Genomic DNA, 12,772 nt, shown 5'->3' with positions numbered 1-12,772 from the left:
ACTTTTGTGTAAAGTACACACACATGTGCAAATGCATACACACACACACACCCACCCACACACACACACACACACACACACACACACACACACACACACACACACACAAACACACACACGCACACAATCATGCACACACAAACGGCAGATCAACCATTTTGGGTGCGTAGGATAATTTCAGCACACCAGGTAGTTGGACAAACAAAACAACAATGCTGATGTTAAATGTATGTTTTAACATACATTTCCTATTTCAACATATATTTCAACATGGATAATTTGACTTACACATTACCTTTGTTTGGTCAGTATCTCATATGTATGAAGGGGACCTGAGAGGAATGTGTCACTGGTTTAACCTTTTGCCTGCTTTATAAAACACAGTCAATCTGGCTTCATCAAGATGTGACGTGTGATCGCCATCATTATAAAGCCGTCTCCAAATTGATTTTGATTCCCCCCCCCAAATACACACACACATACACACACACAAAACTTGCCACATCCTTAACAGCCATGTTGCCTCGGTAAAAAAAACAAAACCACAAAAAAGTTCAGCATACAAACAAACAGACGACACTCTGGACGTGGCCCTAGCGCATTTCGGCGGCCGTGGGCACTGCGCCGGGGTCCCCCTGGAGGAGGCTGCAGTTTGGGTCCCCTCTGACCCGGGGCGTGGCCGGCAGCTGGGTCCCGGTCATGGGGTCCACGCACCAACACTCCCCCCGCTGGCCATGGGTGGACATGTTGCACTGGGGAAGACCACCACACCACCATGAGACCACCACACCGCCTTGAGTACACCACACCACCATGACCACAAGGTCACAAATAAAAACACACCATGACACGTGACGACGAAGAGACGTCGACCAATGAAATCAAAACAACAAAGGACAACAGATGATGGCACATTGTTACAAACAAAAACAAAAATAGACGACAAACAATAAGACAATGACAATGAAAACAAAACAACAAACAGCAAACAAGAGAAATTGATACACATTTGAGGCATAAACACACTCATACACACAGACACACACACACACACACACACACACCCAAACACACACACACACACACACCCACAACCCCACACACACACACAGTCCTACCCACACATACCCCCAAGTAGCTACACTGGACACAGGCAGATAATACAAAAAGGAGGGGGGTGAATGTTCGGGGGTTAGTCGGGGGCGTGACAATGTGGACTAAGACAGGGCGTGTGTGTGTGTGTGTGTGTGTGTGTGTGCGTGTGCACGCGCTCCACACCAACGTGTTTTCGCATGTCTACAAAAACATGACCTCAGATTTGGAGGGGCTAAAGTTTAGGCGGGGTGGGGGCGGAGCCAGGGCCGTCCAATTGCCGTGCTGGCTCGAGCCGTGCCCCCACCCCGCAGCCCGCCTACATTCCCACCACTCATGCACATCAGAGGATTACAGACGGCACCCCCTCCCCCCACCCCCTCCCCCCACCCTCTGCCAGCCAGATACACACTCTCCCCCCCCCCCCCCCCCCATTCCACCCCCTCAGAAAATGAGGTCATAATCAAAGTGTTTTCAGCCATAAACACTGGCCAGGAGAGGAGGAGGAGGAGGAGGAGGAGGAGGGTAGGAGTAGGAGGAGCAGAAGCAGGAGGAGGAAGGAGGAAGAGGATAGGAGGAGGAGCAGGAGGAGGAGGAGAAGCAGGAGGGGTGAGGAGGAAGAGGATAGGAGGAGGAGGAGGAGGAGGACCAGGAGGGGTGAGGAGGAAGAGGGTAGGAGAAGGAGGAAGAGGAGGAAGAGGGTAGAATGAGGAGGGGGAGGAGGAGGAGGCGGAAGAGGGTTTAGGAGGAAGAGGAGGAGGAGGCGGAAGAGGGGGAAGGAGGAAGATGGATAGGGAAGATGGAGGAGGAAGTAGAGGGAGGAAGAAGAGGAAAGGAAATTGAGGAGGTAGAAAAAAGAGAGAGGAGGAGGTGGAGGAGGAGAGGAGGTGAATGAATGGGAAAGAACAAGGAGTTCCAGGGGGAGATAGAGAAGGGGACAGGGTGGGGCGAAGGGGCAAGAGGAGAGAAAAGACCGTCCATTTTGTTCCTTGGGTGAGAAAGAACAAAACAAGTGACAGTTACAGTAATTGGTGGCGGAAGAAAGGAGGGACGGGAGATACAGTGTGTGTGTGTGTGTGTGTGTGTGTGTGTGTGTGTGTGTGTGTGTGTGTGTGTGTGTGTGTTGTCCTGGGAAAGAAGGCCTCTCTCTATCTATCTCTCTTTCTCTTGCTGGGCAAAACAACGCCAGTTGCCTCTGACCTGTGTTCAAGACCCATTGAAACCTGTTTAACTGTTGACACAGCTCCCATTATGATCATTATTAATAGGATCGTTATTATACGCATGATCATCATTATTATTAATCAGAACCAGGATCATTGTCATAGTTAGGTTGAGGACATTGTTGTCACGAGATCATTTATTTGTATTAGTAGTACTATTAATTATTTTTGACTATTACATATATACAATATACATTATTTAAATTATTGAAGTAGTTGTTACTTATAGTACTTATAGTTTAATTAACAAAGTATCTAATTGAGGAAGAATAATATGACAATTACTCAGCAGTGCAGTTATATTACATCATTACAACTTCTTATACTATTAGGATGCTAGCATGCTTCCATGTTGTGCATTCTAGGTATGTGTCTTGTGTTGTCTGTGGGGCTGGATGTGTTTATTTGGGTGTTTAGGGTACAATGATGTGGTGTGATCTTGATAAGTCAATGCATTAATTGAGTGAGTTGGTAAATAAGATCAGGTGAATGAGCTAGTAAGAGAGTGAATGAGTGAAGGAGGCAATGGGTGAAGGAATGAGGAAGTTGATTAGTGAACGTGTGAGTGAATGTGTGTACCTGTTTGAGGTTGTACAGGCCGTTGCGGTCACAGTTGGGGAAGCGGAGCTCATAGAGGTTCTCCAGGAGGGTCATCCTGGAGATCTCCTCCAACACCTGGTTCAGCTCCTGCTGACAGGAGCTCTGCACACACACACAGACACACACACATACACACACACACACACGCCAAATGACACGCACGCACACACACACACATATGGAGGAAATGGTTAGCTGTGTTATAAATAAATGCGATACCCATTAGATATTGTCCTGTGTACAATCGATAATTAATAATATATTAATAATAATTAATCGATAAGAATAAAAAATTGTCAAATACCCTCAATTTACTAATAGAGTGTGTGTATGTGCGTGTGTGTGTGTGTGTGTGTGTGTGTGTGTGTGTCTCAGGGGCTGGTGGATCAAAGGACCCCTGTCCTCTGATTAGTTGGCTGTGGATGAGAGAGAGAGGAAGGTCTCTCAGACATTATCACATCACAGGCCTCTCTCTATTTGTCTCTATGTCTCTCTCTCCCTCTCTCTCTCCCTCCCTCCCTCTCTCTATGTCTGTCTCTTTGTCTCTCTCTCTTCATGTAGCCCTCCAGCTCCCAGCTGTCCCTATCATTTAGCCTTACCCCCAACCATGTCTCAACTCATCTCATTCATGTTATTACAGGCACACACACAAACACACAGACACACAGACACACACACACACACACACACACACACACAGGCATCTGCACCTTCATGCACAAACACAGAAATACACACAAGCACAGACACACACACATACACACGCACACACACACACACACACACACACACACACACACACACACACACACACAACACACCCACACACACACACACACACACACACACACACACACACACACACACACGTGTACGCAGAGCCACATGCAGAAACACAGAAACACACACTCTTGCGCATACATATGTGCAGACAGCCACATACATACGCCCCCTCACAGGCCCTGTTTACACAAGATACATATCTAGATCTACAACCGTTTAGGAATTACGATTTTATCTCGACTCAAAAACGAAACTGTGTGCATGAAAGGCACCAGGCGCTTACAACCGTCTCAGCCTACACATAGGGGCTTACGAGATGTCCCCTTGTGATTACGCGCATGCACACACCGGTTCCAGATTTGTACACACATCCATGGTTTCGCAATATCCAAGAATGGATGGCGAACGGTGGTGTATCACTTTACATTTCGTTGGATGACGCTGGGAATCATGTTTAATGATACAAATGCAAGGTCTAGGACGCATTCAAAACAGAAGTAGGCACAGAGCGGCTATGTTTCAGAAACATTTGCATACAGGCCCTTAGTTGAAGAACGGTCACGCCTGAGCAGAGCACATCACTCTCTAACATGAGATCTCGCTTCCGAAGAGATTTGAGGCACCACGCAAGTTAATGAACCAAACAAAAGGCCTGCCCAATTTTGCAGAAATCTCAGGCTCACAACCTTTTTCAATTGAGATTTCAAGAGAATCAAATGGCTAATTAAAACAAGGCCACCAACACCAACATCCACCCATCACTATCCCTCTGCTCATCCATCATTTGATCATTCCATCCATCAACCCATTTCTAAAACTTTTAAGGTACGACGTATAGTTTTACAGACCAAATAACTAAACACAATTTATAAATCTTTCAAGGAACCTCATCACTTGACACTTGGCTGCTCAATGTTGCAGTGGACGATGCAACATTTTGGAAGTACCTCCTGGCACCATTCGGGCCAGTACACCATAGCTTTGCCTATGTCGTTGGAAAGGGATTGGTGGGACGACTGCACATTTAGCGTAATACTTGATCAATAAAATAAAACAAAAACATCAATAAAGGTAGAGGTCAAAACAAGTGTCCTCACGATTGCGTGACGACGGCGTGGAATGAATGGGATGGAGGAGGGGTGGGGTGTTGGGTGTGACAGAAGGGGCCCAGGGGCCCTGACAGGGTGTGAGGACCCCTCAGGGCTGTTTATCAGGGACCACACACGACCACGCACGCTCACGCACACACCCTCACACCATACGTCCAACCAACAACCCCCCCCCCCCCCCCCCCCCCCTCCCCTGCCCCGCCCACACACACAAGCACACTCTGCTTCACTCCAATTGAAAGGCATCACTAATTGTTTCACCCCAACCTCCGCCTCCCCCAATTTTGGTCTTTTTTGCGGCCATTTTTGTTATTGGCAGAGTGAGTGAAATGAGGGGGAAAATGCGGATCATGTACATCATTATTTACCAGCTCACAAAAGTACATATGGGGGGCCCCAACACCCACCCCCCTACCAGCATAATTCCTAGGGGCCCCGCTCATTTATTTTATGATTAGTAAACCTTCATTTTACCGGGCAAGCCCCATTGAGATGAAAATATCTATTTTTCGAGGGGGAGCCCTGGCAGCAATACAGTTTCACAACAACATTTAAGGTACATAAAACAAAATATATAGTCATAGGTCACAGAATCATATGGCCAACAGACTGCTGGAGACAGTACTGGTTATAGTGAAGCAATTACAAATTCCAATTAGATTTGCCTTCAGACCGTTTTAGACATTTTTGGATCAGGTCCTCTAGCTACAGATCTGTTTGCAAGAGGTTCCAGGCTGCAGGCGCTAAAAACATAAAGGCCTGTTTGCCAAATTCAATGTGAACCCTAGTGGAGCCCAACTAAGAGACAGTAAGAGAGTAATTTGAGCGCAAACAATAATTGCTAGTTTTGGCTGAGGTATACCCACAAAGGTAAGGAGAGAGCAGACCAAGGATGGACTTATAAATAAATATGTACCGATGAGTGAGTCTTGCAAGGCCAATGAAGGCCACTTAACTATGGCATGTAGGGCACAATGGTGAGTAAGAGCTGTGTAGCCTGTGACAAACCTCAGAGGGCTGTAGTACATTGTCCAGCCAATGCAAGCATTGGGCTGAGGCCTGCGTGTACAACAGATCACCATAGTCAAACAAGGGAAGGAACATCAACCATTTCTTTCCTGGCAGCATAGAAAAAGCAGGATTTGTTTTTGACATAAAAACCAAGCTTAGGCTTGAGTTTCTTTACTTAGTTTTCAATGTGAAGCTCAAAAGTTAAACGATCATGTATTAAATTACCTTTATACTTTTACTCTGATACTAATTCAATCTGACTGCCCTGCAAGGTTACAATGTTAGGAAGAGAAGCTAATGCCTTCCTGGCATTAGAAAACAACATAAATTTAATTTTTGTGGCATTCAACACAAATGTGACACTACAATACCTAAAGCAGACTGTAAATACTCAAGTGATGGGGAAGGGTGGCACCACAGCAGTAAATATCAATTTTGTAGGCATTAAAATCCAATTGTGCATGAGGAATATTTTGACCCAGGTTGGTTGTTAACATAAATAGTTAACAAAAGTGGACCCAAAACAGAACCTTGCGGAACCCCTGACACAGCATGTAACACACTGGAGGCAGTGCCATTAAATTGAACTCATTTTGCACTTTCAGAGAGGTAATTCTCAAACCCGGAAACCATCTGCTCAGACAACCCAATATCAAGCAGCCATTCCTTAAGGTGGTCAACTGTATCAACAGCTTTTACAAAAATATTGATAAAAAGAGCGGCACAGGTTTTTTGGTGATATTATTAATGAGATGGTTAAATTGGAAACAGGACTATAATTGTTTATAAAGTAGGGGTCCCTCCCATTTAACAGAGGGGGAACATGGGTCCACATTTTGGGGATGACATTTTGAGTGGCACTGACGTTAAAGATGTTTGACAAAGGTTTAGCAATGGTGTCAGCTGCAACTTTAAAAAAGTATGGTCCCAGATTATCTTGCGATAGAAGAGCTCAGTGAACTTCATCAACAGAGAAGGGAACAAAATAAAAGAGTTGATAATCAAAAACAAGACAATCAAAAACAATTTCATAGAAAAAAAGGAATATGCATGTTTGTGGCCACGGGGCACACTTAGGGCATTGTTCTGGACGGAAACCTTTCTTCAAGGAACTGCTTATTACTGCTTCTCTCTGCACTGGGGCCGGGGAAACTGAGGGGACAACACCCATTCTCGTTTTGATTCCTTCTGATTAGATTAAATGGAAATCAGCATTCGACCACCAAAACAAAACAGAAACCTGCATGCCCTGGACCCACGCGGCATTCTAGGTAAACATCTACTGGGGCTGCTGCTGCTGCCCCGTTGGCACTTTACATTATCTTTCAATATTAAATTAGCGATAGTTATTAAAGATACTTAAAATGGATCAATCCAAATATAATGTATGTACAAATGGTAGATGAACAAATTAAATTCAAGTCACATTTACTACCCTGCTGTGAATTGTTAAGGCTCGTCCCAAATCAAGGACATGGTCAAACCCTACACTCCAGCCACGGCTTGCTGCTCCCTCACTACAAGGGAAATCCAGCTGCTTCTCAACCAAAATTCGGATTGTTTGCTGTGCTGACTCCACAATGGAGGAATGAGCTTCCCACTAAACAGAAACCCTAAACATCTTCCGTCGCAAACTCAAAACATCTGTTCAGCACCCCTGGAAAAAAAAAAAGCATCAATCTCATGTATCTTTAATGTAGCACTTGAAGCAGTTGAATTGTATGTTCTCAAATGATTCTTTGGCTTCTTGGGTTATCTATTCGTGGTTGAATGCCCTTGTTGTAAGTTGCTTTGGACAAAAGCATTAGCTTTATAATTGTACTGTAATGTAAATAAGGAGTGAGACTGACTTGTGAGACTGACTTGTGAATTACGTGTGATTAACGGTTTGTGTGTGTGTTGGTGTGTAAGTGGAATAAATGAATAAATCACACCTCACAGCTTATTACTTTCAAAAGCATAACTACGTCCTGTTATGCTTGCAGATTTTTACAAAAGATTTGCTTTAATCCAACATGTTTGCATATAGTGCTTTTATCTCTTAATGGAAATTATTAAAAATTAAGTCGGTTTAATCCATGAGAAATGGAGTGTGTATGTGAATATGTGCATGTCAATGTGTGCGCGTGTGCATATGGGTGTGTGGGAACATGCATGCATGTGTGTGCATGTGTCCCCATATAAAAGTAAATTTGCATGTAAGTGAATGGTTGCCCAGTGGAGGGCACTACTGTAAAGCACAAGAATGGCCAGCCAAGACACAGCTGACCCATCTGTTACATCACCATGGTTACCCTACAAAGAAAAGGGAGGCCAATCTGGTTTATTACATTGGTTTACGTGTTACAAGTATGACTTTTTACTTTTTTCTTCTAACCTTTTATCTGGCATTTGTATTTCTGCCTCAATGCACCACAGTAACTCCTTACGAAAACTTGGAAAATTTACTTGGCAAAAAAACTTGTTCTGATTATGATAAAGATGTTGTTCAAGCTGGCAGAGTGGGTTATATTCACTCATTCATTAATCCATTTACTATTTAGTGATATTTTTGCTGACAGTAAACAAATGTGATTAAGGAGCAGGTAGGCGTGAGTGCATACTGGATCAAAGATGCGGACCGGTAGGCTGTGGATGTGGGGGATCGAACCCAGAACCTTTCACCTGGCAGTCAAACTGTTTCTCCATTCATTTATTGGTCCATCCATACATTCAAACATCAATTTCATGATTAATGAATGAATCCTTCCCTTTATTCATCCGTCCATTTCGCTCTTCATTTATTCACCTTTTATCTCAAATGACAATTTCTTCATTCAATCTATCATTCAGCCATCCATTTATCCATCCCTCCATTTCTCCATTCATCAATTCATCCATCCATTATTATAAACATCAATTTTCCAATTCATTCAGCCGTCCATTTCTCCGTTCATTCACCACTCCCGCCCCTCCCTTGGGTCCTCTGAGTGGATGTGTGTGGTGCAAGCGATCCAACTCAACAGTCTGCGAGACGCTGGGGGTTCTCTGCCCCTGCAGCCGGCACCGCTGCAGAGCAAGCCCCGAGGCAGAACTCTACAGATTAACAGCGGAGTCGGCTCACCGGAGGTGACTCTCTCAGACGCGAGAAGCCAAAAGCTGGAGCGAACGCAGGGTATTTTGGACGTGTGTTTAATCAAGACGCTGACCTGGGACAAGAGTGGGGGTCTGGCGTCGTCCGACTGGGTGTTCTTCATCCTGGAATCGAGGTCATTCTTGTGCTTAATCCAGGCTGACACTTTGGTCCTGCTCCAGGGGCCAATGGCCGGCGGACGCACCGGCGAAGCCTCGGTGCCGTGCACCTCTGGAGGGCAACACACACAGACACACACACACACACACACACACACACACACACACACACACACACACACACACACACACACACAAACACCCACACAAACACCCACACACACACACACACACACACACACACACAGATACACACATGAAGACTAACACAATGTTGGAGGAATATTGAAACGAAAAGTAAATAATTAGGGTCTACTTCATCTTTGGGGGTCTTTAAAGTTCCTAACTTATCGTCACATGCCGTGTCCAGGTCACACAATGCTCTGGATCTACAATCAATTGGAATACATCGAGGGCTGTTGAGTCAATGTGTGTGTTAGGGAGAAACCCATTTAAAGAAACATGAGAAGACAAAGAGTTTGACTAAAATCTGTGTGTGAATAATAGTGACAGCTGTTGTGTTTTGATGTGCTTCAGGTATGATGATGAGTCAATATGGTCCTCTTCAGACACACACACACACACACACACACACACACACACACACACACACACACACAACACACACACACACACACACACACACACACACACACATTACAGATTAGAGTCTGTCACACACACATTCACACATGTGGGCAGGCACACAAACACAAACACACTAATTACAGATAGGAGTCAGTCACACACACAATCACTAATACAGGCAGGCACACATACACGTGCACACACACATGCACACACAAGCCCACCCGCCCACCGTACACCCAGACGTACACACAGCCCAACACACACAGCCCGAGGCAGGTACTTTAGTCCAAAGAAATCTGTACAATCAGAAAGAACCCTGACTCAGCATGAACAAGCAGGTCTGGGAAATATATCTGCTCCGATTCCAAGAACCAGCAGTCAGGTTAAGTACTTTACAACATTCACCACTCAATGCGTACCTCTCTTCTGAGCACACAGAAAATCAAATGAATCACATAATAAACCAACCATCAAGCTCAGAACTAAACTCTTAAACGATTGAAAATGACTACGCCGCAGTCCTTTTGATAGCAATCTACCAAAACCACCGTAAAGGTCCCCTTCATAAATGGACTCAAATGACAGTTAAAAAATGCTTACATGTGAGCTAGAAATAGGCATGTCATCGGCATTATGTCCGTCACTGTGCATGGGGCAATAAAGGTTCAACTGGAATGTTAATGTGGAATTAAAAATGTAAGCGTTGTTTATTCAAAGGCAGTGTGTGATGTTGTGTTTGCAGAGCACCTCACTATAGGTGCTATAGGAACGAGCTAAATGTTCTTTTCCAGAAAAGAAAAAAAACAAAAATGGTAGAATGCTAGCTCTCCTTGCCAACAGCTGTCATATCAATAAAGTGTTGTTGATTTTGTCTTGGGCTCCATAGAAACGACCTGTCTGAAGCCATTGGAGCATTGGCACTCTCCGGCTCCCATAACACACACAGTGAGTAATGTCTTTCCAAGGTTGCTTGGCATTAACGCATCTGCACCGTCATCATATACACTGAGCACAGAGAGAGAGAGAGTACAGAGAGAGAAAGCGACAGACAGACAGAAATGAGAGACTGAGGGGGGAAGAGGATGAGAGAGCAAGAACAAGAGGATGAGAGAAGAGTGAGATAGAATGAAAGAGATAGAACGAGAGAGAGAGAACGAGGGGGTAAAAGAGCGAGTGAATGAGAGAGAGACAGTGAGAAAGAGGGAGAGAGAGAGACAGTGAGAAAGAGAGAGAGAGAGAGCGAGAGAGAGAGAGAGAACAAGGGGGTAAGAGTGCAGAGAGAGTGAATGAGAGAGAGGGCGCCTTGTTGGATTTGAACCCTTGTTCACGTGAAATGGGTGAAACCACTTCAAACGCTGCATGGCTGGCAGATGGACCATTAAAAAAGAGGCGGTTTTGTCTAGCCAGAGATCCAAACCCCCCCCCGAGCCCGCTCAAGCCCCTCATCCCCCATCCCCTACCCAAACCTCTTTACCGTCAGGCGAGCTCTTTAAACTCTTGAACCCGCTGCGTTCCTGGGAGAGGCTGTTCTGCGTGGCGTTGTGTAGCCAAACGAAGCGGGTGGTTGTTGTCTGAAGGGGGGAGGGCCGCAGTGTTACCCGTTGGCCCGGGCCCTACATCAGCCACGGGATAGCGGCGGAGCAGGGACGTGTGTTGAAAACAACGCAGCGCTTCAAGGCGTCGTCATAACACAGTGCTCGCTAATCACCACCGCCGTTTGTGTTTGCAACCTCGTTCTTGGTTCCGAGCGCTGGGAACATCGGGGCATTCTTCCAAGTGTTCCAAAGAGAAATGTTTTGTCCAAACTGGATAAATTCCGTAATACTGCAGAAGAGAAACGGTAAAAGCGCCACCACCAACGGCAATATATGTGTAACAGCTCTGCTGAAACAAAATAACGGTATCCTACTTGTAGCTGAAGAATAGCGTTACACCATAGATGGAACGGACCATGCTATGATGTGCAGTTATAATGGATAAGTAATAAATAAGTAATAGAGAACAAACAGAGCCTGTATCATGTGAGCAGTTAGCTAGCAGGGCTAGCTAAGGGAGGAGCGGTAGTCTCATTCTGGCTGGGTTCCCCGTCTTCACCCTGAGGGGCCTACTGCCGGCCTACAGGCCCCCACATGCACCCTCCCAGCCAGGTGATAGCTCAAACACACACACACACACACACACACACACACACATGGACAGAGCTAAGAGACAGACAAACACTGGCAAACACAGGCAGACAGCACACAGACATGACAGATAGACAGATGCTGTCAAATGCTGCGTCAGCCCATCAGACCAACAGAAAGACAGACTATGGTCTTTCATAACCATATGTCCAATGTATACGTTCAATTTGCAGATCGTAAAAACAATGAGGATTAGTATTGTAATTACAAATGTTCACAAGTGTATAAATAAAGAATGGGGTTCTGCTAGTGGCCAGAACATAGGAAAATGCAAGGGCTTCCAATCTCAACCAGTGACCGGTGCCACAGTGACCAGAACAGTCTACTCAAGGTCACGCAAACCCAAACAACAGATATCCACCACAACAGAGAAAGACAGGGAGGGTGACATAATACCACCCAAATAATGGACATCTATGGAAGTAGATGTCTATGGAGGATACTTCATTATAAGTATCTTGTATCACACACACCAAAGGTTCATATTCCAGTTATGATTGAAATGTTTTGGCTAGTTAGGAAACAAAGAATCTGTGGATACCTTTTGTGATTGTCAGGATTCTTATTATTCTGGATTGTTAATCTCAATAGCTCTATAGATCCCCGATTGCACAAAAGTTTTCAAGTTTGTCAACAACATTTGTATTCCCAGGAAGTCTGCCTTTTTTCGTTGAAACAAAAAAGGTTGCTAAATCTTAGATAAATATTTGGACCAAATTCTGGGTCATTTTGACTGTTGGTTGATTCTGAGAAGACTTTAAAGTTTCCTTGAAATGTCACTGCACAGCAAAATCTATCCTGACAGACATCATGGGTCCAAATGGCAAAAAACATCTGCATGAGAAATAAGGCATGTGCACCAAGTTTCAGTAATCTTTCTGTAATCAGGAAGGATATTCCGAGCATTTAACTTTGATCGGATATTAAAGCACCACCTATGGGAATT

At 44.9% G+C, this 12,772-nt stretch overlaps 1 protein-coding gene across 1 annotated transcript in view; it reads right to left on the bottom strand.

The window, feature by feature from the left end:
• Positions 1–593: 593 nt before the first annotated feature.
• Positions 594–12,772, bottom strand: part of igfbp2b (insulin-like growth factor binding protein 2b) — a gene marked incomplete at both ends in the record, with an annotated part of 13,971 nt that continues 1,792 nt past the window's right edge. The window contains 3 exons of the mRNA XM_079733157.1: positions 594–752; positions 2,895–3,017; positions 9,007–9,161. Coding sequence (XP_079589283.1) covers positions 594–752; positions 2,895–3,017; positions 9,007–9,161 — 437 coding nt within the window. The remainder of the gene's footprint in view (positions 753–2,894; positions 3,018–9,006; positions 9,162–12,772) is intronic.

This window comes from Pollachius pollachius, assembly GCF_949987615.1.
Source record: "Pollachius pollachius genome assembly, chromosome: 3".
NCBI lineage: Eukaryota > Metazoa > Chordata > Actinopteri > Gadiformes > Gadidae > Pollachius > Pollachius pollachius.
The sequence above is the reverse complement of the archived record's forward strand: the minus strand, read 5'-3'. Positions and strand labels throughout refer to the sequence as shown.